The 27490-nt window shown below is 43.9% G+C and overlaps 2 protein-coding genes across 7 annotated transcripts in view; both read right to left on the bottom strand.

Moving 5' to 3' along the window:
• Positions 1 to 24393, bottom strand: part of lamb2 (laminin, beta 2 (laminin S)) — a 41098-nt gene extending 16705 nt beyond the window's left edge. For both annotated transcript variants that reach the window (XM_024375564.2, XM_024375565.2), the window contains exons 1-7: positions 22362 to 24393; positions 22049 to 22129; positions 4643 to 4812; positions 4409 to 4544; positions 1906 to 1979; positions 937 to 1125; positions 656 to 719 (exon numbers count right to left, since the gene is read on the bottom strand). In XM_024375564.2, the coding sequence (XP_024231332.1) occupies positions 656 to 719; positions 937 to 1125; positions 1906 to 1979; positions 4409 to 4544; positions 4643 to 4812; positions 22049 to 22079 (664 nt within the window). In that variant the 5' untranslated portion in view covers positions 22080 to 22129; positions 22362 to 24393. The remainder of the gene's footprint in view (positions 1 to 655; positions 720 to 936; positions 1126 to 1905; positions 1980 to 4408; positions 4545 to 4642; positions 4813 to 22048; positions 22130 to 22361) is intronic.
• A 143-nt stretch (positions 24394 to 24536) lies between these two features.
• lamb2l (laminin, beta 2-like) overlaps positions 24537 to 27490 on the bottom strand; it is a 64068-nt gene continuing 61114 nt past the window's right edge. For all 5 annotated transcript variants that reach the window (XM_042299416.1, XM_042299420.1, XM_042299417.1 and 2 more), the window contains 4 exons: positions 27164 to 27305; positions 26904 to 27080; positions 25152 to 25317; positions 24537 to 24804 (listed from right to left, as the gene is read on the bottom strand). In XM_042299416.1, the coding sequence (XP_042155350.1) occupies positions 24668 to 24804; positions 25152 to 25317; positions 26904 to 27080; positions 27164 to 27305 (622 nt within the window). In that variant the 3' untranslated portion in view covers positions 24537 to 24667. The remainder of the gene's footprint in view (positions 24805 to 25151; positions 25318 to 26903; positions 27081 to 27163; positions 27306 to 27490) is intronic.

The raw sequence follows: 27490 nt of genomic DNA, 5'->3' as shown, positions 1-27490 counted from the left end.
CCTGTATATAGCCTCGCTATTGTTGTTTTACTGCTGCTCTTTAATTATTTGTTTTTTACTTATCTAAAAAAAAAATGACTTAACACTTAAAACTGCGATGTTTGTTAAGGGCTTGTAAGTAAGAATTTCACTGTAAGGTCTACTACACCTGTTGTATTCTGCGCATGTGACAAATACATTTTGATTTGAGAGCTCCCATTAGATGTACCTTAAGGGTGCACTAATGAGTGACACAGTCTAAGGTTTCCTTAAACAAGTGCAGGGCAGTAATGAGCATGGCAGTGTGCTAGCTACTCATTCAGCGTGTCTGTCTGGACAACATGGAACATCCAGTTTAAGGGTCAGGGTCAATCCATACCTTGGTTTTATTAAGAACAGAACCTCCCCTGTCACTACTTAGGGAAGGCTGCTCTTACTCCTGGGGAAACAGTGAAGTCATACCAGTCAAAATAGAAGGGACAGCTTGTGTGGGGGAGAGAGAGCAGCTGGTTTTCATATCCCGTGCAGACTGTCATGTGCCATTCTGTTTAGGTGTTGTGCTGTGCTGAAATTATACGGTAGGGTGGCAGTCGCTGTATCATGTCAGCGGTGTGAGTTTGGCTTAACATGGGGGGGAAGTGGTTGCTAGTTGTGGTGACTGGTGAGTGTATCTTACTCTGAATGTTGGGGCTGTAGGGGTCCTCAATGTGGATGGCAGGGTCCAGAACTCTGTAGATTGCCTGGAAGAAGAAGAGGGACAGGACAGGTGGTTGAATGCCATTTTAATGTATGTGTACAACTGTAGTAACCTAGTGAGCACAACACATTGAAATGACACATTTTCAATGTCTATTCAAACAAATGTGTCTTTAAAACCAAAACTAAGAATTTTCAACATCTTTCCAATGTCTTGTGGTCATTGGCTAGGGATAAATCCCTCTTAACTATCAGACTCACCTCTCCCTCTGTGGACGGCTCGATGTCAGAGTAGCGCGACTCACAGATGACGTCGTCTACTTTGCGTAGGGGTCCCTTAGATACCCCGGGGAAAACCGAGGCACAGTCGTAGGCAAAGTAGCGGTACACCTGCCAGTTACGTCCAAAATCTGCCGATCGCTCAATCACCATGGCTGCTGGGCGAAATGTCTGTGTGCCAGGAGAGGGATGTGATGTGTGTAGTTGCTCATTTGAAGACACCATTTTTTTTTATATACTGCATAGATTTGACACACTGTTTAAGGCAGGGGTCTCCAACAGGTTGATCGTGAGCTACCACATATGAGTAGCTCGCCAAACAATTCTGAAAGTACATGCAATTTTCACGTGTTCCACCACAAACTGTCATAAACAAATCTCACAAGTATCCCGACACCACAAGCTCCAAGCTACTATCTAACTAACTGAACATTGACATTATCCCACCCCTGGTTAGCCACTAATGGCTTAAAAAGACCAACCTAACACTATCTGCCAATTAATTTCCAGCAATATTGCCTCTTTCTGTCTGTGTGGTGCAGGCGTTTGTCCATCACTCCATGTGTAGCCAGTTGATATGATAACCATCTTGTGGGTTGACAGAAATGGAAAAAAGGGGAATTAGACAAAGTATTCTGATGTGATTTAAGCATTGATATCAACTCAGAACATCCAATTTCGCTGTTTCTCTATGAATAACTGTAATACAAAACAAAACATCATTTGGGAAAATATAAAACATAATTTTGGGAAAAAATACCAGATTTTATAGGGCCCCGTTAGTTGTTTATTAACCATTATTTTACCAGGTATATTGACAGACAATACAGTGCACTACTTTCTCTTGTACACTAAAGAGCCATAGCTCGTGACATGTTTATTAAGTAGCTGTCATGATAGAAAAAGTTGGAGACCCCTGGTCTAAGGTTTACTAAGTGCTCTATGTCTAACCTTGAAGATCATGATAAGATGAGTAAAATGGAATTCTGCCTCAAGGTCCAGCTGAATGAAGACATCAGGCTTTCCTGAAGACAAAACGAGAGGGATGGAGGGAGAGAGAGAGAAAGGATGAGAGAGGGCATGTCAAGCTTTATGTTGTTGCTATTACAGCTATAATGTATGCACTCAATCCACCTGTCAATCTGTCTGTTACAGGAAATGCAAACCCGTGTTTTCACCAGTGATAACTCAACTACCAGCTGTGAGGGAAGCCCCTGTCCGTCTCTTGGCTTGAGTAATGGCATCTGAACAGGAAAAGGCATTCTCGTCTTGGCTGGAGATGTGGTCGTCCACATGGGTAATCCCACACACTTCCTGAGCATGATCCATCCTTAAGAACCACTCGAGTTGGCCCATTATTCACAATGAATTGGTAGAGAAGAAGTCTTAAGTTCCAATAGTAGTGTAGGGGGTTCTGCCTTCTGTCCCCTTCTAGCAGTTGGAACATTTAACTGCTACAGCATATAAATAACATAATAACCACAGTAAATAGTCCCGTCAGAAATGTCTATATGCCACAACGTAGCTCAAAGGGAAATCCCTGAGAACACCCTGAACACATGCTCATAAAGCTAAGTGCTTTGAGGATCCTTTCCCCATCTCCAAATGTAGTCTGAAGTGAAAACAAACAGCAGGAAGACAACAGTAAAATTCGTAACTCTGCACATGAAAAAATGAGAGAGGTAATGACAGAGTACAGCTTCCGGGGTTGGCACCTCATCATTAACATCACTAGCTATCTACCCCTCAGGCAGGCTGTGGTGTGGTGTGATGGGAGCCAGGCCTGTGGAAAAGTAACACAATAAAATGAAAAAGACTCTGGAAATAACAGAGAGAGAGTCTCACAAATCCTCTGAAGATTCATACAATCATAAACCAACCTGACACACACACAGTGTAAATGCACACAGAGACACATTGGTGAGTAAGAGGTCAAACTGGATTTCGGCCATTGGGTCTGCGCTGTAGGCTGTGAACCATAACCTGCACTCCTTAATGAAAGGCTAATCAGGAAGGAAACGGAGGCAGGGGAAAGGAGAGGCAGAGGAAAAGAGAGGCAGGCTGTGCTAGAGCCAAGGAGTCACGTTGGAGGAGAGGGAGAGGAAGAATGAGGAGGAGAGAGAAGCAAAGAGAGGGAAAGGGCAAAGGAAGGGAAACAGAGATAGAACTGGAGAGTGGGAGAGGGGTCACAGCAAATAGTTTCATTTGTGTTTCTCCCATCACCGCTGTTGTGAGGCTTGGCTAACGGAGAGCAATTAGTAACTGGTACACTCTACTAACGGAACCAACCCACTCGCACATCCTTCTAGTAGCCTACTTGGTACCACTTCAAACAGAGTAGAAGTGGCACAAGCTGCTCTACAGAACAGTGGATAAGATACCCACCCAACCTAGCCTTCCACTCCAAGCCCTTAAGGAACTAAGTGAAGGAAGGGGCCTCACACCAGAGGGACACAGGGACAGTGGTCTACACACATGTAGCACAAGCAGCCCACTGTGCTCCATGTCACATACTCTAAAGCCCTGCTAGAAACGCCATGGAGACTGGGAGTAAAAATAGTGACTGTTTCCTGTCCCCCACCTCTCAGTGTTCGACATAGAGTACAGGCAGTGCTATACTGGTCCACAGTAGTCAATCACTCAGAAATAGACCTGAAATGGGGCTTTTGTTTGCAGTGATGTGGGCTCTGTATTAACAATGAAGAAGGAGAATTGCTCAGCTGGTGTCTTGAAATCCATTCTCCAAATCTAATTTTCTATCCCTCCCTCAATGTACACCCTCTCACTCTTTCTCTCACTCTTTCTCTCCGGCTCCCAATCTTCCTCTGACCCCTTCCCTCCCCACCCTCCTTTCCTTTCCTCTCTTCTCTTTCTCGTTCCTCCCTTTGTTGACGTGCCAGGGTACAGCCTGCACTGTTATTATCCCCATGCAAACAGCTGTGGGCCTGTGGCTGGTCTGGGTCCGGTCCAGGCAGAGTAAAGTAGGTTACTACAGAGAACAGAGGGTGATTTAGTGTGATGGAGGCCATGGACCTCTGGGCTTTGAAGGCCCTTCAGAACAGAGCTACCAGGACTCACTGTAATGACGCACTGTGGCTTCCAGGATCGTCGGCCCCATCTCTCTCCCCCATATCTCACCCTCTCACTACTGCTTCCTTTTATGATCCACTCATGATCTCTCCATCTTCCACTCCCCCCTCTCTTTCTCGGTCTCTGAACAGACCTGTTATTAATAGTAGTAACCAAGATTAGGTCTCTAATAATACGGATGATATGGATTCTGTATGAGTTCATACCACTGACAGCTGCATGTTGGGGGTATGTCATGTAACCGAAGGCAGGGGGCACAAATAGATGACAAATCTGTTTTAACACTGCTTCTCATAAAATCAAAGGTTCACTATTTAAACATGGATATAATTGCAACCTCTATGAATGCAATCTCAATTCTCACCATTCTCCGACTGCCACCATGACTTCTTGCGGTGTGGTTTGAACGTGGTGATGACGTTCTCAATGCGGTGACTGATGGTGTTGTAGACAGGATCATATGGGCGGCGAGAGTCACACTGGAAACATTTCTTCTCATCCTACAGGGTCAAAGGTGACACAGGTCAGAGGTCGAACAGAAGCTCAGGACAGAGAGAGGTAGGGGGAGTGAGAGGATGTTGGAGACACACACACACACCTGTAAGTGACTGACGATGCAGTAGGGGTCTTTCTTCCTGGAGCCGCATGTAGATGATGCCTTCAGGCTCTTCTCACGGCCCACCAACAGGTCTCCTGTTGCCGGGTAACAGCTGCCATGGGTACAGCCGTGGGCGTGGTCTGGCTCCCGGGCAGTGGCATATGCCAGGGCTGGAGAAGCGAGGAAGGAGAGGAGGTTAAGGACAGGAAACAACATCACAGCAGGGGGATGTTATTGCAGTCACTTAGAGTGAAGAAAGAAAGACAATGGTTTCCCTAGATGGATCACTCCTCTGTCTTAGAAAACAAATCACTCTCTCTCTCTCTCTTTCTACGACATTACCACAAACTCTAATCAGTACAGGAAAAGGACATCAAGAGAGGAAGTAAGCCTACGTTTAATCCTGAGACTAAAGCTGAGCCCAACTAAAGCAGCTGCTAGCCCACCTGCAGCTCAACAGTCAATGTTTAAATAATAGGAGTAACAATGTTGAAAAAAACACTTAAAGAGATTATCTTTTGGGGGAATATGTTAACTCTCCTGAAGTCCAAAACGGTTGACCTGACATGGGGCCCTACAGCCGCTAAATCTGGAAGCGAACCCAAAGGTCAACTAGGAGGTCAACGAGGTCAGGTTCTGACAGCACAGCAGGAAAGTATGTGTGTATGGGTGTGCGTGTGAGCATGTGAGCTTGTGTGTGTCTTTTTGTGTTAGTTTGTGTGGGTGTGTCTGTGCATGCATTTTCGTGTGCGTGTGACTCAATGGATGAACTGTGTGTGGGGTGTTTGAAAATAGCCCAACAGTCGTCAAGCAGTCCAGTCAACATCCTGAAATATATTCCTAGTGAAGCGCCAGTGGGACGGGGAGACACTCAGTCTAAAGAGCAGGGCCAGGGAGGTCGGTCTGTCTGTGTCTGTCTGTCTGTCTGTCTGTCTGTCTGTCTGTCTGTCTGTCTGTCTGTCTGTCTGTCTGTCTGTCTGTCTGTCTGTCTGTCTGTCTGTCTGTCTGTCTGTCTGTCTGTCTGTCTGTCTGTCTGTCTGTCTGTCTGTCTGTCTGTCTGTCTGTCTGTCTGTCTGTCTGTCTGTCTGTCTGTCTGTCTGTCTGTCTGTCTGTCTGTCTGTCTACAACAGGTGCTTCTAAGGCACTCTATGGATACAAGAAGCAAAAACATGCAACACAAACAGAAATAAATCCGTACACAATGGATCAACATTCCGTATTCTGCTGCATATTACGATTTCGGGACAGCTTTGGATTGTGAGTGTCCTAGGAAAAGTCCTGAGGAGATTTCACAGAGACGATCAAAAAAAACATGACACTCTCTAGAGGAAACCTGTGTTTGCCTGGCATACAGACAAGTCTCACACTGGTACCACTGCCAGGCACTGAACACACACACACACACACACACACACACACACACACACACACTCACAAAAACACACACACACCACAGTGATACACTTGGCATTCAGTCAACACATAATAATGACTGTACCTTCGAAAATGTCTTGATCATATGTTTCCTATGCCAACAGTGCATTTGTGTACACAGACAATGATGGGAATATGCCAAACACTTTTCTTTGAGTAAGGATATCACCTCAACACGGAGGACATGTTATCTGAATGCTGTAGTAGTGTTATCTCAGTTCCCTTTCCTGTTGCCAGGAAACTTCTGTGGTAAATCAAGCTAGGCCTGTGTAATTATGCTGTAACCCCAAAAATCTGCCCTCAAGAATTACTTAGCCAATTAACAATAGAAGAACAGAGATAATAAGCAAGGCTTTTTAAAACAAAAAAAGCAAAACCAAACTAAATGGCCTGAGACATAACTGCACAGGAAACTTTTCCTTATTTTTCTGAAAAGGCCATAGTCTTCAGTCATGAGGGGTATATAGAGAGGAGGGGAGAGAGAGAGAAGAAAGAGTGAGATGTGAAAAGAAAAAGGTAGAGAGAGGGGGAGAGGGAGAGAGATGGGGGGAGAGAGAGCGAGAGATGGAGAGAAAGCCGATGAGTAAATACAAAGCCTCTGTAGTGACATAGCAACATGATATCTATTTTGGTCGCTGGCACACACTCAAAGGTGTGTGTATAAAGAGAGAGCTGAGATGGAAGGGGGGGAGCAGAGAGGGCTGATGTACAGACTATAATTTCAGGGCCTCTCCTAAACTCTTTTATCTTGTCTCTGTCTTTTCTGTCTCTGTTGGAGAGTTTTCACAGACATCCTATACCCCTGTCTCAGTCCCTGGACAGAGGCTGAGGGAATTGACATCACAGTCCCTCCAGAACACAATAAGATTGGCTCACCAGGTTATATATAGTTATAACGTCAGTCAACTGAAAGTATTTATTTCATTTCAGTATTTATTAAGGGTGAGAGTTATTTTGATCAAAGCACAACGTGTGAGAAGAGAACCTGTAAGCCTATTTGATGATTAACCACCCTCTTTCTGTCAAGTAAGTCATATGGAAATTGGTTTGAACAAATTAAATTCCCACTTGATGCTTTAATAACGAGCATATTTGGAATGTTTGATTTCAACCAGAGAGGATGGAAAGGGATGGTTGACTAAGCAGCAGTGTGTCCATCTCATCTCAGCAGCTCTCTCTTACTCTCTGCCATTCTCTCCTCTTACCCATACATGGACAGGCAGTGAGGAATGCAGGCTGATCAGCTGAGAGGGGGGCGTACCTCCAAGCTAATAAAGCCTAGCCTAGCCACAGACCAGGATAGGTTTTTATTTGCTTAGCCACAGAACAGGAGTTGTATTAGCCTAGCCACATACCAGCAGAGGTTGTATTAGCCTAGCCACAGACCAGGATAGGTTGTATTAGCCTAGCAACAGACCAGGAGAGGTTGCATTAGCCTAGCCACAGACCAGGAGAGGTTGCATTAGCCTAGCCACAGACCAGGAGAGGTTACAGTATCTAGAGTTTACAAAATGGTACAATAGAGATAAATAATTATACACAACAAAGAATGACATCTGCCTATCCACAGACCAGGAGAGGTTGCATTAGCCTAGCCACAGACCAGGAGAGGTTGTATTAGCCTAGCCACAGACCAGGAGAGGTTGTATTAGCCTATCCACAGACCAGGAGAGGTTGCATTAGCCTAGCCACAGACCAGGAGAGGTTGTATTAGCCTAGCCACAGACCAGGAGAGGTTGTATTAGCCTAGCCACATACCAGGAGATTGCACAAGTGAGCTTAGCCACAAACAATAGATTCTGCTGTACAAGTCAACTGTTGAACGTAATGCTAACAAGAAGAAACATCCTCCCCTTTTGAGCAGAAATAAGGAGATCAAATCCATTAAATGTGCTCTAAACTGACCATCGTTATGAAACTCAGTCAACATGCTGTTCCATCTTGAGTGATTCTCTCCTCTTCCCTGGGCTATGACTGGAACTCCACTGCACTATGCACGACTAATGTGGTTTATTATGTGTATAATAATAGTTATTTCCATCTCTTCCCAAAACAAGTGTAATGAGTTTGGATTGGACAGCTCCCAGCATCCTCTCTGTTCTGCATTCAGCCTTGCCAAGGCTAATCTCCCTGTAATGGCCTGGACCACTACACAAAGAGAGAGGGATTTTCTCTTACCCCCTCTCTCCCTCACTGCCTCTCTCTCACAATTCTCTTCCTCAATCTCTCGATTCTTCATTCAATCTCCCTCTCCCTTTTTTCTCCCATTGTCTCGCTCTCTCATCTTCTCTCTATTTTCTCTGTCTTTCTCTCTCTCTCTGTCTGTCAGTGTGGTATGTACTGTACTACAAGCATCTATGTGAAGCCCCACTGCCTGTCCTGGCACACTCTGGAAATATGGGATTAACACCACTGTCAGCTTTGTTACACTGCTGTGTCTGTCAGCTTCGTTCCACTGCTGTGCCTGTCAGCTTTGTTACACGGCTGTGCCTGTCAGCTTTGTTACACAGCTGTGCCTGTCAGCTTTGTTACACAGCTGTGCCTGTCAGCTTTGTTACACAGCTGTGCCTGTCAGCTTTGTTACACAGCTGTGCCTGTCAACGTTGTTACACGGCTGTGCCTGTCAACGTTGTTATACGGCTGTGCCTGTCAACGTTGTTACACGGCTGTGTCTGTCAGCTTTGTTACACAGCTGTGCCTGTCAACGTTGTTACACGGCTGTGCCTGTCAATGTTGTTACACGGCTGTCTGCCACCGAGTCACTTTCTTCTGTTTCTTCTACTTTTCCTCAACTTTCAATAAAGATTTTTGCCACTTTGTTTTCCTAGGAAGGCTTAGCTGGAGGATTGTAAAAAATGAGACCCCCAGTCATTGTCCCCAATAGTGAGAGGAACAGGGACTTGACATGTCACTGCTTTGTGTTAGGAAAGAGACAGGAGGGATGGCGATGTGACATCAAGACAACACATTCCAATCTGACTGGGTGACAGAGACGAGAAAGAGTCTGCTCTCAGCATCTTCCTAGGAGTAAACACTGGAACCAATCATGAAGACAAACACACTCGAATTCAGTACACAAATACACAGACACTCATAGAAGATTAAAGGGAGATTTTTACCGCCAAAAAAAGACAGCTTTGGAGATGATGCTACTGTACATCTAGAACACTTGCTTTTAGGATAGTTGATGGCAGCATTTTGAGCTGTTGGAGCACCTTGCATGGGACGTGAGGGAACAGAATCAGAATAGCACTGCAGACAGATAAACGTCCCTGCACGGCATACAGTACCTGACCTGACTGTGAGTGTGTGTTTGAGAACACATAAGTATAGAACTGGCCCAGAGCAAACTATCCTCCACAGGGCAGGAGAAAGTCAACAGACTTTTATTTTTAAACCCTCCTGCTAATTAGTTTACATTCGGTCTATCCTCCTTTCTTTCCCTCCTCTCTCGCTCTCTCTGGTCTCTTCTAATGATCTGTCTACTCCCACATCCAGAGAAGGGTGACTCTCTACTCCTTGTTCTCCTCCCTTCCAGCATGGAATTCTGGATACAACAGGTCTAGACCTTACAGTGAAATGCTTACTTACAAGCCCTTAACCAACAATGCAGTTTTAAGAAATAACCTAAAAAAAGGCAAGAGATAAGAACAACAAATAATTAAAGAGCAGCAGTAAATAACAATAGCGGGTTTATATACAGGGGGTACCGGTTCAGAGTCAATGTGCAGGGGCACTGGTGTCAAGGTAATTGAGGTAATATGTACATGTAGGGAGAGTTATTAAAGTGAATATGCATAGATAATAACAGAGAAGCAACTGCGTAGAATGAGGGGGGCAATGCAAATAGTCTGGATAGCCACTTGATTAGCTGTTCAGGACTTATGGCTTGAGGGTAGAAGCCTCTTGGACCAAGACTTGGTGCTCCGGAACCGCTTGCCGTGCGGGAGCAGAGAGAACAGTCTATGACTAGGGTGGCTGGGCCTTCCTCTGACACTGCCTGGTAAAGAGATCCTGGATGGCAGGAAGCTTGGCCACAGTGATGTACTGGGCCGTATGCACTACCCTCTGTAGTGCCTTGCGGTCTGAGGCCGAGCAGTTGCCATACCAGGCGGTGATGCAACCTGTCAGGATACTCTCGATGGTGCAGCTCTAAAACCTTTTTAGGATGAGGACCCATGCCAAATCTTTTCAGTCTCCTGAGGGGGAATAGGTTTTGTCATGCCCTCTTCATGTCTGTCTTGGTGTGCTTGGACCATGTTAGTTTGTTGGTGATGTGGATGCCAAGGAACTTGAAGCTCTCAAACTGCTCCACTACAACCCCCTCAATGAGAATGGGGGCGTGCTTGGTCCTCCTTTTCCTTTAGTCCACAATCATCTCCTTTGTCTTGATCATGTTGAGGGAGAGGTTGATGTCCTGGAACCACATGGTCAGGTCCCTATAGGCTGTGTCATCGTTGTCGGTGATCAGGCCTACCAATGTTGTGTCATCAGCAAACTTAATGATGGTGTTGGAGTCGTGCCTGGCCATGCAGTCAGGGAGTACAGGAGGGAACTGAGCACGCACCCCTGAGGGGCCCCCGTGTTGAGGATCAGCATGGCGGATGTGTTGTTACCTACCCTTACCACCTGGGGGCGGCCCGTCAGGAAGTCCAGGATCCAGTTGCAGAGGGAGGCGTTTAGTCCCAGCATCTTTAGCTTAGTGATGAGCTTTGAGGGATCTATGGTGTTGAAAGCTGAGCTGTCGTCAATGAATAGCATTCTCACATAGGTGTTCCTTTTGTCCAGGTGTGAAAGGGCAGTGTGGAGTGCAATAGAGATTGCATCATCTGTGGATCTGTTGGTGCGGTATGTAAATTGGAGTGAATCTAGGGTTTCTGGGATAATGGTGTTGATGTGAGCCATGACCAGCCTTTCAAAGCATTTCATGACTACAGATGTGAGTGCTACAGGTCGGTAGGCATTTAGGCAGGTTACCTTAGTGTTCTTAGGCACAGGGACTATGGTGGTATGCTTGTAACATGTTGATATTCCGGACTCAGACAGGGAGAGGTCGAAAATGTCAGTGAAGACACTTGCCAGTTGGACATGAATGCTCGGAGTACACGTCCTGGTAATCTGTCTGGCCCTGCGGCCTCGGCTGCGGAGAGCATGATCACACAGTTGTCCAGAACAGCTGATGATCTCATGCATGTTTCAGTGTTACTTGCCTCGAAGCGAGCATAGAAGTTATTTATCTCGTCTGGTAGGCTGGTCGCCTTCAGGTATTTCGGGTTGTTGCATGCTATCAGATAATAGCTTCTCATGCTTTCGCCGAAAAGCATTTTAATAATCTGACTTGTTGGCTAGATTCACAACGAGTGAAGCTTTAATTCAGTGCCCTGCATGTGTGTTTTGATGAACATTTGAGTTTTAACGAGTGCTATTAGCATTTGGCGTAGCGCATTTGCATTTCCAGATGCCTAGATGGGACGTCTGCGTCTCAGGTCGACGCAAGAGGTTAAAACCTGTTGGGGCTAGGGGGCAGCATTTTCACTTTTGGATGAAAGGCGTGCCCAGAGTAAACTGCCTCCTACTCTTTCCCATGGGAATAGATGCATATTATTATTACTGGTGGATAGAAAACACTCTGAAGTTTCTAAAACTGTTTGAATTATGTCCGTGAGTATAACAGAACTCATATGGCAGACAAAAACCTGAGAAGAAATCCAAACAGGAAGTGAGACCTCGATTTTGAAAACAGTGCCATTTGAAGTCCAGCTTAGATATGGATGAGCATGCACTTCCTAGGGCTTCCACAAGATGTCACCGTCTTTAGATTCTGGTTGTATGATTCTACTATAAAGGAGGGGCTCATAATAGCTCTTTGAGTGGGTGGTCTGGCAGAAAGCCTCGGTCTCATTGCGCACGGTCACGAGAAAGTGTTCTTCCGTTCCAATGCGTTTCTTCAGACAATGAAATTCTTTGGTTGGAACCTTATTGCTGATTAATGTTTAAAACATCCTAAATATGGAGTGCATACATCATTTGACTTGTTTCTACGACCTGTAACGGAACTTTTTGAGTTTTTGTCTGGAGGAATTGCTTGTGCTTTTTGAGGAATGAATACTGGGCTGAACAAGCTAACAACAAGTGGCTAAATGAACAAGTGGCTAAATGATGGGCTTTATGGAACAAATCAGTCATTTATTGTCGAACTGGGATTCTTGGAACTGCCTTCTGATGAAGATATTCAAAGGTAAGTGAATATTTATAGTGTTATTGTAGCTTCTGTTGACACCAAAATGGCGGCTATTTCTTTGGGTTCTGAGTGCCGTTCTCAGATTATTCTTTTTCCGTAAAGTTTTTTTGAAATCTTACACAGCGGTTGCATAGAGGATACGTTTATCTTTAATTCTGTGAATAACACTTGCATCTTTTATCAATGTTTATTGTGAGTATTTCTGCAAAATCACCGGATGTTTTGGAATCAAAACATTACTGCATGTAACTGAGATTTTTTTTAAATATATATATATATATATATATGCATATTATCGAACAAAACACACAATACATGTATAACAGGATGTCCTATGAGTGTCATCTGATGGAGATAGATAAAGGTTAGTGATTCATTTTATCTATATTTCTGCTTTTGTGACTCTATCCTTGGCTGTGAAAAATGTGTGTTTTTTAATTTGGTGGTGATCTAACATAAATATATGTTGTGTTTTCGCTGTAAAATATTTTAAAAATCGGACACGATGGGTAGATTAACAAGATGTTTATCTTTCATTTGCTGTATTGGACTTGTTAATGTGTGAAAGTTAAATATTTCAAAATAATATTTTTGCAATTTCCTGCGCCACCTTTTCAGCTGAATGGGAGAGGGTGTTCCCTTTAGGGGACTCCTTGCCATAACAAGTTTAAGAGCCGATAAAACGGCAGCCATCACCTCCAGCTCCGTCATCTCCCTGCAGATCGTGATTCCCCAGGGGAGGGGAGAGGTGTCACAGGCAGGCAGGCAGATTGGCTGAGCGGGGATGGAAAGCAGAACTCCCGAGTGGCCCACGTTGCCACGGTGCTGCGCTGAAAGAGCCTGCCTCATTTACTTACCCAGCCGTAAGAATAACTACGCCTGCCACTGAGAAACATCTGCTCCTACTGGGAGTAAAACACTGGTACTTCCACCTCGGGAAAAAGCCGAGGACCACCAGACAGGTGAGCATGAGAGACCAATGCTGGATACACAGCTGTTGCCCATGGTCTGGCTGCCCCGGTTCCATTCCCAGAACCTGACATAACATAAAGCCCAAGCCCCATGTCTCTGACACCAGTCCCCAGAGTCATATGACTGCCCCAGACCCATGCCATACCTCTTATCCCCTATGGTACTCCCAGGTCCCAGACCAACTCCCAGGCACCAGCCCCTGGCCATGTTGCTGAGTCTAACTCTAAGGCGTAGTCAGACACATGTGCAGCAGATGTTGGGTGCAGCCAGCCAGTCAAGTGGCTGTGGGTTTGATTTACATACTGATTACTGCGCTTGGTTTGCCTCCTCACCAGCTGGAGTGACGAACGGAGATTCAGTCAACTTCTCCATTGGATCTAGGGACCGACCAGATGTGAACATGAGCTAATTACACTCACATAAATGTGTTTCTACTTAGAAAGTACATAGGGGATTTGTCATTTTGTTATACTCCAGTCTCCTGATACATTTTATCAGGGAGACAATCAAAGACTTTTGTGTAAATCTGTCTGGTATTTAAATTGATTTCCTGTACAATCTTTGAATAACTATGGGATTAGATAAAGTCTGTTCTGTGTGTGTGTGTGTGTGTGTGTGTGTGTGTGTGTGTGTGTGTGTGTGTACTGTACATCTGAGCCTGAACATAACTCCGTTCATATGTGTGACGGTAGGAAGCCATTTCTCTTTCCCCTTCGGTTGAACCAAGATGAACAGCTGGCCCTTCCTATGCCTTGGAATGCGGCAGGTAGCCTAGTGGTTAGAGCGTTGGACTAGTAACCGAAAGGTTTCAAGATTGAATCCCAGGGCTGACAAGGTAAATATCTGTGGTTCTGCCTCTGAACAACTGTTCCTAGGCCGAAATTGAAAATAAGAATTTGTTCCTAACTAACTTGCCTAGTTAAATAAAGATGAAATAAAAAAAACAGAGGAATGACCTGGGTAAGGCAGGTGTCTGACAACCAGAACGCCAGACCATTCCTGCCATTTTCTGTCCAGGTAATCCCGGAAACAAGAGATCTCACTTCCAGACGACTGGAACATACAGTGCCTTCGGAAGGTATTCAGACCCCTTGACTTTTTCCACATTTTGTTATGTTACAGCCTTATTCTAAAATGGACAAACAAATATATACACTACCGTTCAAAAGTTTGGGGTCACTTAGAAATGTCCTTGTTTTTTAAAAATAAATGCAAAAAAAATTGTCCATTAAAATAACATCAAATTGATCAGAAATACAGTGAGGACATTAAAGTTGTTTATGACTATTGTAGCTGGAAATGGCAGATTTTTAATGGAATATCTACATAGGTCATACAGAGGCCCATTATTAGCAACCATCACTCCTGTATTCCAAAGGCACGTTATGTTAGCTAATCGAAGTTTATCATTTTAAAAGGTTAATTGATCATTAGAAAACCATTTTGCAATTATGTTAGCACAGATAAAAACTTAAAGAAATTAAAGAAGCAATAAAACTGGCCTTCTTTAGACTGTTTGAGTATCTGGTACATAAGCATTTGTGGGTTTGATTACAGGCTCAAAATGGCCAGAAACAAAGAACTTTCTTCTGAAACTCGTCAGTCTATTCCTGTTCTGAGAAATTAACGCTATTCCATGTGAGAAATTGCAAAGAAACTGAAGATCTCGTACAACGCTGTGTACTACTCCCTTCACAGAACAGCGCAAACTAGCTCTGACCAAAATAGAAAGAGGAGTGGGAGGCCCCGGTGCACAACTGAGCAAGAGGACAAGCACATTAGAGTGATTAGTTTGAGAAACAGACGCCTCACAAGTCCTCAACTGGCAGCTTCTTTAAAAAGTATCCGCAAAACACCAGTCTCAATGTCAACAGTGTCACGATGTGCCCTGGGTGGAGGATCATAGCCCCCCCCCCTCTCTCTTTCTCTACAGTTTATGACAGTTGTAAATACTCTGCTTCTGGGTCTGTAGTATTGAGATTGGAATGTGTGACTGTGGGACACAGAGCAATCTACACACAATACCCCATAGTGACAAAGCCAAAACAGGTTTTTAGAAAGTACTTAGATCCTTTGCTATGAGACTAGAAATTGAGCTCAGGTGCATCCTGTTTCCATTGATCATCCTTGAGATATTTCTCCAACTTGATTGGAGTCCACCTGTGGTAAATTCAATTGATTGGACATGATTTGGAAAGGCACACACCTGTCTATATAAGGTACCAGAATTGACAGTGAATGTCAGAGCAAAAACCAAGCCATGAGGTCAAAGGAATTGTTCGTAGAGCTCCGAGGCAGGACTGTGTCGAAGCACAGATCTGTGAAGGGTACAATAAGCTTTGAAGGTCCCCAAGAACACAATGGCCTCCATAATTCTTAAATTAAAGAAGTTTGGAACCACCAAGACTCTTCCTAGAGCTGGACGCCCGGCCAAACTGAGCAATCGGGGGAGAAGGACCTTGGTCAGGGAGGTGACCAAGAACTCCATGGTCACGCTGACAGAGCAGTCCCTCTGTGGAGATGGGAGAAACTTCCAAACATCTCTGCAGCACTCCACCAATCAGGACTTTATGGTAGAGTGGCCAGACGGAAGCCACTCCTCAGTAAAAGGCACACGACAGCCCGCTTGGAGTTTACCAAAGGCACCTAAAGAATCTCAGACAATGAGAAACAAGATTATCTGGTTTGATGAAACCAAGATTGAACTCTTTGGCCTAAATGCCAAGCGTCACTTTGGAGGAAACCTGGCAACATCTCTATGGTGAAGCATGGTGGTGGCAGCATCATGTTGTGGGGATGTTTTTCAGTGGCAGGGACTGGGAGACTAGTCAGGATCAAGGCAAAGATGAAAGGAGCAAAGTGCAGAGAGATCCTTGATGGAAACCTGCTCCAGAGCGCTCAGGACTTCAGACTGAAGGTTCACCTTCCAACATGGCAACGACCCTAAGTACACAGCCAAGAAAACACAGGAGTGGCTTCGGAACAAGTCTCTGAATGTCTTTGAGTGGCCCAGCCAGAGCCTGTACTTGAACCCGATCGAGCATCTCTGGATAGACCTGAAAATATCTGTGCAGCAATGCTCCCCATCCAACCTGACATAGCTCAAGAGGATCGGCAGAGAAGAATGGGAGAAACTCCCCAAATACAGTTGTGCCAAGCTTGTAGCGTCATACCCAAGAAGACTCGAGGCTGTAATCGCTGCCAAAGGTGCTTCAACAAAGTACTGTATAAAGGGTCTGAATACATACGTAAATGTGATATCTCAGTTTTTCATTTTGTATAAATTAGCAAACATTTCTAAAATACAGTTTCGTCATTTAATCAATTTTAAAACAAGGCTGTAACCAAACAAAAGGTGGAAAAAGTCAAGGGGTCTGAATACTTTCAGAAGGCACTGTATCTTTAGCCAATAGGGGAAGACATTCACCTTCTGGCCCCCTGTTCACAATTTCACATAAACAAAATCCACATGTAATGCCAAAGTAAGCAAGCCACATCAGCACTCCCTACGGGGGTATCTTGAAATCAGTCAATTACAGGTGAGCACTGGCCTGTCTTTTTATGACCAAACATGAAGCTCATCTGGGTTTAAAGGTGAGTGGTTTTACGAGGCAACCGTCTGTCCCTATGATTATAACTGGGGCAGTGGAGACTGGAGACTGTGCAGGGAGAGGGAGGGCGGTGTTAGAGGGACATTGGTTGACTGACCATCCTCCTCAGGCACCATGCAATGAACTTAATGGCCACTCTTAAAGCGGCAATCAGCAGAAGATATATAATGTCTGTGTATATATATATATATATATATATATATATATATATATATATATATACACTGCTCAAAAAAATAAAGGGAACACTAAAATAACACATCCTAGATCTGAATGAATGAAATATTCTTATTAAATACTTTTTTCTTTACATAGTTGAATGTGCTGACAACAAAATCACACAAAATTATCAATGGAAATCAAATTTATCAACCCATGGAGGTCTGGATTTGGAGTCACACTCAAAATTAAAGTGGCAAACCACACTACAGGCTGATCCAACTTTGATGTAATGTCCTTAAAACAAGTCTAAATGAGGCTCAGTAGTGTGTGTGTGGCCTCCACGTGCCTGTATGACCTCCCTACAACGCCTGGGCATGCTCCTGATGAGGTGGCAGATGGTCTCCTGAGGGATCTCCTCCCAGACCTGGACTAAAGCATCCGCCAACTTGTGGACAGTCTGTGGTGCAATGTGGCATTGGTGGATGGAGCGAGACATGATGTCCCAGATGTGCTCAATTGGATTCAGGTCTGGGGAACGGGCGGGCCAGTCCATAGCATCAATGCCTTCCTCTTGCAGGAACTGCTGACACACTCCAGCCACATGAGGTCTAGCATTGTCTTGCATTAGGAGGAACCCGATTCTGTGTTTCCAACTTTGTGGCAACAGTTTGGGGAAGCCCCTTTCCTGTTTCAGCATGACAATGCCCCGTGCACAAAGCGAAGTCCATACAGAAATGATTTGTCGAGATCGGTGTGGAATAACTTAACTGGCCTGCAAAGGGCACTTACCTCAACCCCATCGGACACCTTTGGATGATTTGGAACGCAGACTGCGAGCCAGGCCAAAATGGCCCAACGTCAGTGACCCGACCTCATTAATGCTCTTGTGGCTGAATGGAAGCAAGTCCCTGCAACAATGTTCCAACTTCTAGTGGAAAGCCTTCCCAGAAGAGTGGAGGCTGTTATTGAAGCAAAGAGGGGACCAACTCTATATTAATGCCCATGATTTTGTAATAAGATTTTCAACGAGCAGGTGTCCACATACTTTTGTTTGTGTCTGTGTGTGTGTATATATAAATAATGATTTTAGTAAAAAAAAAAAAGTGTATTTATTTATTTATTAATATTACAAGTAATTTTTTTTCTTCTGCATTGTTGGGAAGGACTGGTAAGTAAGCATTTCACTGCATTTCACCTGTTAACGAAGCAGGTGACAATTAAAATTAGAATGTTTATTTAAACAAAAACAAAGTGTTCTCACCACCCATTTCTGTAAAAAGCTGAGGGACGGAGCTGGAGAAATACAACCGCTCAAATGTATAGTCAGAGCTATGGATGCAAGGATTGAGCATCCATGATATCAACATTATAGTATTAACCATGTTCTGAGGCTATATTGTGTTTGTTTATATGTACTTTGTTTACACATATTGGAGTAAAACAACCTTATATTTTGGGTTCTGACAGGTTACAACAGTAGAACTAAACTCATGAGGCATTTATAGGTTATATTCTTCAAGAATCAATGGGTACATATCTTACATTTCTAAGTTCAAAAATGGATATACCAACTGCAGATGGCTTTAAATACAGGTGCGTAAGTAACTGTCTGTGAGTGTTTTTTTAACAAGACGCACGACAGAACCTGTCATTATGCAAAGAGCTTGGCTGTAGATATATACAGCAGTGAGATGAAGAGGCAGAAGCTGGACAGGCCTGGAGGGGCCACACAGTCCAGGCTTTCTCCTCCCCTCCCCAGGGGCCTTGTCTGTTCTGTTTCTTAGAGTAAGGTCAGAAGAGAAAGCAGCCCATCAGAGTATGTAGAGGAAGTGCTTCTTTCCTAGAAAAATGATATTTGCAGAGTAGAGAAACAGCTAATGGGAACACTGTGGGCACTGTGGTTAAAGCTTGAGAAACACACATGATCTTATCAGGTTTCACATGCAAGACGGTGCTATGGCCAGCGGAGAGAGTAAGGGCAAGGTAGAACATATAGAAATACTAACCTTCAAACATACACCCACTGTTTCAAGTGACAACTGGTAGGAAGCAATCCTAACTTTTACGTGTCGCATTGTGTTTACACTCTTAACTTAAAAGTGCACTCACGTTGTACATCTACAAGTCTCTGCTAGGTAAAGCACTGCCTTATCTCAGCTCACTGGTCACCATAGCAGCACCCACTCGTAGCACGCGCTCCAGCAGGTATATCTCACTGGTCACCCCCAAAGCCAATTCCTCCTTTGGTCATCTTTCCTTCCAGTTCTCTGCTGCCCATGACTGGAACGAATTGCAAAAATCTCTGAAGCTGGAGACTCACATCTCCCTCACTAGCTTTAAGCACCAGCTGTCAGAGCAGTTTACAGATCACTGCACCTGTACTTAGCCTATCTATAAACAGCCCATCTACCTACCTCATCCCCATACTGGTATGTATTTATTTATTTTGCTCCTTTGCACCCCAGTATCTCTACCTACACATTCATCTTCTGCCGATCTACCATTCCAGTGTTTAATTGCTATATTGTAATTACTTCGCCACCATGGCCTATTTATTTCCTTAACTTACCTCATTTGCACTCACTGTATATAGACTTTTTGTTTTCTTTTGTTCTACTGTATTATTGACTATGTTTTGTTTATTCCATGTGTAACTCTGTGTTGTATGTGTCGAATTGCTACACTTTACCTTGGCCAGGTCGCAGTTGCAAATGAGAACTTGTTCTCAACTAAAGAAGGATTTTTAAGCCTTGAAACAATTGAGACATGGATTGTGTATGTGTGCTATTCAGAGCGTGAATGGGCAAGACAAAATATTTAAGTGCAACGCTACTGGGTTTTTCACGCTCAACAGTTTCCCATGTATAGCAAGAATGGTCCACCACCCAAAGGACATTCAGCCAACTTGACACAACTGTGGGAAGCATTTGAGTCAGCATGGGCCAGCGTTCCTAAAGTTTTGAGCATGGGCCAGTGTTCCTAATGTTTTGTGCACTCAGTGTATATGAACTACACTGGGGTCAGATTAAACATGTGGATACCAACAATGCCAGTCTCCTCCTCCTCCTCCTTTCACAAAGAAAAGTCCCTGCCCACGGGAGGGAAACCTAACCACCCCTCTCTCTCTCTCTTCCTCTTCCTCTCGCTCTCTCTCCTTCCCTCTCTCTCTTCCTCTCTCTCTCCCTCTGGTTGCGGCAGTAGGCTTTTACTGGCCCATTGTTCTGGAATCCACCAAGTTCCGGATTCTCTGCTCACAGAGGGGCTCAGGATCACACAGCTCCCGGCCCTGGGCGCCAGACCGTGCCTGTCGCTCACCTGCCCGCCCGCCCGACCGCCCTCACTCACACTCACACACACACCCACACACGTCTATGGAGAGCAGCGATAGCACACACAAAAAAACACACACCAGTGCTCCAGGAGACTATGAGAATGCTGTGTAAGACAGGATTTAGTTCTGTAGTTTAAGCAAAGCTTCTGTCCTTTTTCATGTGAGCCTAATCACTCATCACCAGCGTACAGCCTTTCAGAGGAAGATTTATTTAAAAAAACAGTTTGTTCAGCCTTTTTGGAACCTTATTTTTCTTCTCTCCTTTCTCTCGACAGTAACGAACGTCCCTGTTCAGGGTCTTTCTTAACACTGCTGCTGATAACTTTTGACAACTCACTAAATTAGGGGCTCACATGTGAAATCACCTGCTAGTCTTTTCACAATGTTTGGGTGGAGACTACAGTGATACAAATGACCCAATGATTATAACTACCATTTCACCACCTGTCATTCACTGGCTGTCAATCAGCAGTGGTCCCACCCACCCATAAGACCTCCAGTTAAATTTAGAGGGTGAGACAGGAGCCTCAGCTGCCAGCAATGACCAATAGAAAATAGATCCCCCCTTTAAAATCTCCAGCCCTAATCATATAGCATCTTCAGAGGAGGAGAAGAAAAGAGGAGACAAGTGAAAGGGAGAGGAGGAGCAAGAGAAGAGCTGAGCCTTGTTGTCTGTGATCAGCCCGGCCCTTTTACCCACTCATGTAGAGCAATTAACCTAGGCTGGCCCATGACCTGAGGGGATGGAAATGAACCCTGACCTCCAGGAGGTCACTCTGTATCTCTATAATGACAGGCTGCTGGGTAGACAACACTCATAGAATCCTCTAACAAAGACCTGTCCTCAGCTGAAGGTTTAAATAAAGCTTCAACATGTTAGGAAGAACAACAACAAACTGCATAACCCCTATGGCAAACATGAATCAGCTGATATATGGGCCTATAGATTAAAAACTGTACACAGCCAAATCAATCAGGTACCATTATGATGTGATCTAAATGCGAGGGAATCTATTTTTCGGAGAACTTTGTTGTGCCCTATTTACCTTCAATCCCACCCAATCACCCCTCATAAACACACACACACACACACACACACACACACACACACACACACACACAGTGATGCTGTCCTAGGGGGGGTATGGATTGTCTCTATTTGCGGATTCAGCTGGGCTGTTTTAAGAGGACCATAAACAGAGTTGATGGTTAGCCTCCCCACAGCGCAGAGTGCCTCCCAGGGACCTCCAACACCACCCAGGAAGGTCCGGAGGGGAATTTAACACCAAGAACAGTTGCCTGGTTGTGAACAGTGAAGAATCCTCCAAAGAAGAGAGGAAATCCCCCAAAAGAAGCAGGCTATCTTGTCTCAGAGCTGGAGACAGTAAACAACCCTCTGCCTCTCTCTTTGTCCCAACCATCAGCCATGTACAACATCTGTCCATTTGTTTAAATCATGAATGCTTGAGGTACACACATTTTGCTGTGATTGTAACATATGGAGTCTGCATCACAAGTTCACAACACATCTATTCAACAAAGACACAACCACAGAGCAGTTCTCAACTCATGCCCTTTTCATTGCATGATTAAGCTGTTGATTGGCATACGAATATGTTCATTGCCTTCAAAACACTGTGCACAAGGCTACTTACCACATATGAACATTACCAGTGACGCGTGCATGGTTTTATGTTCATGGGTCAGTCCCCTTCGACTTGATCAGTAGATTCAGCCTGAAAATGTTACGTAGAAATAGCCTGGTATGAATAATGTCACACGTTAACTCAATCAATACAAAAGACAGAGCTGTTTTGATTCTGCACTTATTTATTTGAAAATTTTTTTTAAACTGATACGGCATTAGAATATAAAGTTTGCTGGTTGGAAAGTAGGTTTAATAGCATAGTTAAACTATAATAAACAACGTCAGAGATAAAAATACAAATAAATTAAAAAGACACTTACACTTTAATATTAGTAGGTTTGATTCCCCTGTCTTTTAAATTAACACGAATCCATACGATTCCCCCTGTTTCATTTGAGCGGAGTTGGCAGTATTATCAGAAGCCTGACCACCACTCTCCAAAGTATTTGATATCTGACGACCACTCTCCGAAATTCTGTCCCGAGTCTCGTTTGATGGAAACTCCGCTGCGGAGTTTCGTTTGGTAGGAATGGACCCTAGAGCGCGTCTGACTGCTTATTGTAGTGTAATAACATCAAAGCAAAATCCACTATTAAACGGTGTTAACATTAACTATTAAACGGTTTTAACATTAATTATGACTACGATGCTGCATAAAGGTGTGACTTTGATCAAATCAAAAGTGGGCTGAAGATTCAGAGAATAATTTCGCCATGATTGATACACATATAATGACAGAAGACTCAGATGGTTTTGGCTGCCGAGTCTGGATCTTGAAGAAGTTAGTGAAGTTAATTCAAGTAGTGTGTAAAATCCACCACCGGTTTTCTGAAGACCCTAGTGTCAGAGAGAATAGATGTGCGCCTTGGAAACAGGAATGCGCGCTCTGGGGAGAACGGATTAGGTTCCCTTTGATTGCTTCAGTGAACAATCCATGCGGCGCACATAACCACCTACTACACTTACCATCCCACTCTTCGCAGGCTTTAAAAAAAAGCAGATGTTTCCAGTTTTTAGGGATACAGTATTTTCAACCTAACTTGTTTCCCCTGAAAAAACGGAAGTGGGGATTCCGCTCAGGTGTCTTGTTAGGCCTACTACGTTAGGTTAGCCATCACCAGACCATGCTCCTTCCCAACAACAGGTGGTTGGAATAAATCCTGTTCATTTGGTTGTAATTCCTACAAGCATTTTAATGAATTTGAACATTTTTTCAGACAGAAAACAACATTGCATCTTATGATTAGACATGTTATAGATCTCTATTAGGCTATTCGATTTTCATAATGGTTAGACAACATACAGTGTGTGTATCAATGTTAGCACATCCTGAAACATGCCTCTGGATATATCGTCAACGTGTGATATTACATACGACAGTCAAGCTTTTTATTTGACCGCCTAAACCCGGTCCACTATGTAGCGCGTGTCTCTCTTGCTCTCTCGCAGGACTGGGGGAGGGAGAGAATTTTCACTCAATGAGCACAATTAATGCACACAGAACGTTAAGACACACACACACAGTTGAGGTAGGTAGAAGCCTCAATGCATTATCACAACGTAGCAAGGGAGAAGCAAACTACAAAAAGCACCAACCAACATATGAGGTTAACTAACACAAAGAATGAAACCAACAAAGGCTGGCCGAAAGGCTTCTGGCCTCATCTCAACAACAAGAAATCCTCCTCTTACAAAGATCCTGATTGCCCACACCTGAGTAAGGCTTTCTGGCTGAGCACATCATCTAAAGCAGTTGCTGCTGCCCCCTGGGGGTGAGGGGTAATACTCATTACACATGAGTATGTTGTCCATCAATGTGCCTAAACTACATATCATAACATGCCCAACAAAAAACTTCAACATTATATCAAATGTATATTTATTTTTTCAGAGACGTCTGTTTCAATTATACATCAACGGGGCTGAAATTAGTGGAGAGCATGTTTTGTTTGTGTGAGCGACCGTGCGTGTGTTTGTTTTTGTGTGTAATGTATATCTGTGGCTGACGAAAAAGTATTTTCTGAATCAAAATGTAACATCTGTCACTCCTAGGTATCATATATGACTTTTACGATATGTCTGTCATATTGTACATATACTTACTGTAGTCAGAATAATCCAAAAATAATTCCTGAAAGGGCATTTAATTGGTCAAAAGAACATATTCCTCGGTAAAACATTCTCTCTGATCTCTTTTCTTGAACTAATTCAAAAGTCAATCTACCTTGGAACACGAAACATGTTTCATTGGTCCATATCCAGTTGTCGTGTTCCAGACATAGCTACACAACAAACTTGTGCAGATGGCATCATGTCAAAACCATGAGAAGAATGATTGGGAGTTACTGACAGAAGCAGATGACCTATGTAGTGCAGACAGTTCTACTGGCATATTCACAACATCAGAAGGAACTCCCTGCTATGTTCCAACAGACTACAGCTGTACAGTACACATGACCCAGTGTTCCTCCCATCACTAACAGTTACCTTATTTCTTTTTTTTTTTTGTGATAATATTTTTTATTCAATTCCTTTCAAATTTGACAGAGAGAGAATGGGAATGAAGCACCAGTGGTACATTTTCACAAATACAGTTTTTCTCTCATACATCGTTCAATCCACATGATCAGTTACAGTTGTTGTATGTCTGCACCTGCTTTCGTATGGCCTCCCGTGCTTCCGTGGCGTTCCTCTCCAGCTCTCCTAACTCGCTCTGCTGGTCCAGCATTTTCTGCTCATTATTACGGAACTTCTTCTCAAGCTCTGAAACAACAGAACAACAGAGAACAGATTATAGGAAGACAACAATAGAGGGACATTCTTTGAAAAGCTTAGCTGCTTCTCAAATGGCACACTAGTCCCTATATAATGCCCTACTTTTGAACAGAGCCCTATGGGCCCTAGTCAAAAATAGTGCACGATGTAGAGAACATCCAGTTTCGACCACATCTGTATACAAAACCAAAGACAGACACTATGTTGATATCCTTTAGCCATGGACTACTCTTAACCCTGATTACTCTTTATGGATTCATACTTCTCTATCTACACCTGTTGAGTATGTATTCTGTATCATACACTTGAGAGGGCAGTACAGTAACGTTACATACTCCGTAGCGTTTCTATGCCCTTGTTGGCCTTAGTGAGCAGGTCTTCAGCCTCCTTCTTGATCTCCTTGGCCCTCTGGTTGACGTTCCCCAGGCCCCCCGAGGCCCCGCCCAGAGAGTCCACCTTCATCTGCAGTTCCTTGTACCGATCCTCCGTTTCATTCAGCCTCTGGAGCACAACCAGACACATAGAGCAACAAGTCAACGTGCGGGACCACATGGATATCTATTGTTAAAATGAATAGATTGCCACGGCTGAATTTCTGTAGTTCAATGCTTCCCATGGCTCCCCCTTCTGGCTATTGGGATAAAATTCATAGTGTGGTTTATAAATGTATATGGCAAGGTAAAAGATCAAATGAACACATTTACAAATAGAGAAAGACGCAGGAAGACTATCCGTACCAAACTTTAAATTGTATTACAAGGCACTAGCATTTTGGCTCTTCCTAAATCAATTTAGACATGATTCTTCTGTCCCCTGAGTATGGAGAGAAATATGGCGTCTCCTATTGCTCTGGAAGAGGTGATCAACACTGACACTGTATATCCCTTAACCAATGTAAATGAAGCTTTGGTCCTATTATTTCTCACAATTTATTTTTGGTGCAAATTGAAAAACAATGTAACTGGGAATCAAAATGGCATGCCCATACTACAATATTTCACAATAATGCCTTGCGATCTGGAGGGCACCCTTTTACATCCTCCCAATGTTCCAAATGTGGAATCTGTACCCTTGCTGACATCGTGGAGAGTAATGGTTGAGAACATTCCAAGATTTGAAAGACACATACACATTACCAGGCAAATCCTTTTTTCTATATTTACAACGTAGGTGAGCTATGCTGGTTTATGGAGTCCCTTGGGGAAACCAACTACCAAACCCTCCAATGATGGGATTTATAAATAAATGACCTGGGTTCCCGAAAGGACTGATCTATATAATATATCAACTACTTTTGGAAAGCTCATATTCTAAGCTAGCCCTTAAAGAAGTATGGTCCGGGTACAAACTCATACAAACGAACAACAACTAACAGACACACAAACAATGACTACATGTCCTCCGCCCAGACCTGTATGCTCAACACCTCATCCCTAGTGTCTGCATTATTATTTGTCACTTTGCTTGAAATTGTATCAATGTGTTTTTCTCTGTCGCCCATGCTATTTCAATAGTAAATCATTCGATTTTTGCATCGTGTTAATGATGGCGGATTGATTGATTTACACGTTTTTCGTATATATTTTTTCCAGATGAGTGATCCGAAGATAATCGTCCAGCCCATTGGGTATCTCACTACACCCCCATATAACATGTCTTGAAATATGCAGACAGACGGATTACAAGTTTACATTGTAATACTTCTGACAGAAAACGCTCTAGCTCCGCCCACAACTTCCGGACTTCATAGCATTAAACAAAAGCATGGATTATTGAGTCTTAATTCGTTTTACACTTAGGGATATCTTTGTATGTATTTCTTTGATTATTTTGGTACCTGTAACCTCCCACCCTTTAAAAATAAAGACTAAATTAAATAAAAGGTTGGTCACAAAAAAGCATGGAGGACCACAACCAGGACACACTCATCCAAACACACACTTATGCCAGCACGCAGGCAAGTACACAGTCACGGATGCACACACACACACACACACACACACACACACACACACACACACACACACACACACACACACACACACACACACACACACACACACACACACACACACACACACACACACCTGCTCCAGTCCCGATGCTGCATTAGTGGCATTTTCGGCCTGGTTCTTGGCATCTTTGGCCATCTCCCTGTTCTGATCGGTCTTAGTTTTTAGTGCCTCTACCCCCATCGACAGGTTGGCCAGTCGCATCATAGCATCCATCTGCTTGACCTCCAGATCCAGAAGATTCTCCTCCACCTGCACGGGGACACAACAAGATAAATAACAGATTGAAAAACACACACACTCACACACACACTGTGGTGTGGACAGTAGTGTACCGTTGCGGTGGTGTTCCTGGTGCTGTTCAGGTTGTTCAGTGCATGGTCCAGGGCTTTGGTTGCTTTCTGAATGGCCTTTTCAGACGCATCCAACGCCTGCTTAGTCGTGTTGGCTGTGTCCTTCACTCCTTCTGCTCGTGTCCTTCAAACACACACAGGACATGTGTGAGACCGAGAGCTCTGCTGTTCTACGAAAACACTCTCTGTGCATGTCCAGTGTTCCATGTTCTATCACATAGGCTAATAACAGAATAACTACTGCTGAACAGACAAAGATCATTGTCACTGATGTCGGAGTCTATACGTCTAAGTCTAATAGGCCTCGCT

This window comes from Oncorhynchus tshawytscha, linkage group LG16 (genome assembly GCF_018296145.1).
Source record: "Oncorhynchus tshawytscha isolate Ot180627B linkage group LG16, Otsh_v2.0, whole genome shotgun sequence".
NCBI lineage: Eukaryota > Metazoa > Chordata > Actinopteri > Salmoniformes > Salmonidae > Oncorhynchus > Oncorhynchus tshawytscha.
Note: the sequence above shows the minus strand (reverse complement) of the source record. Positions and strands in the feature narration are given on the sequence as shown.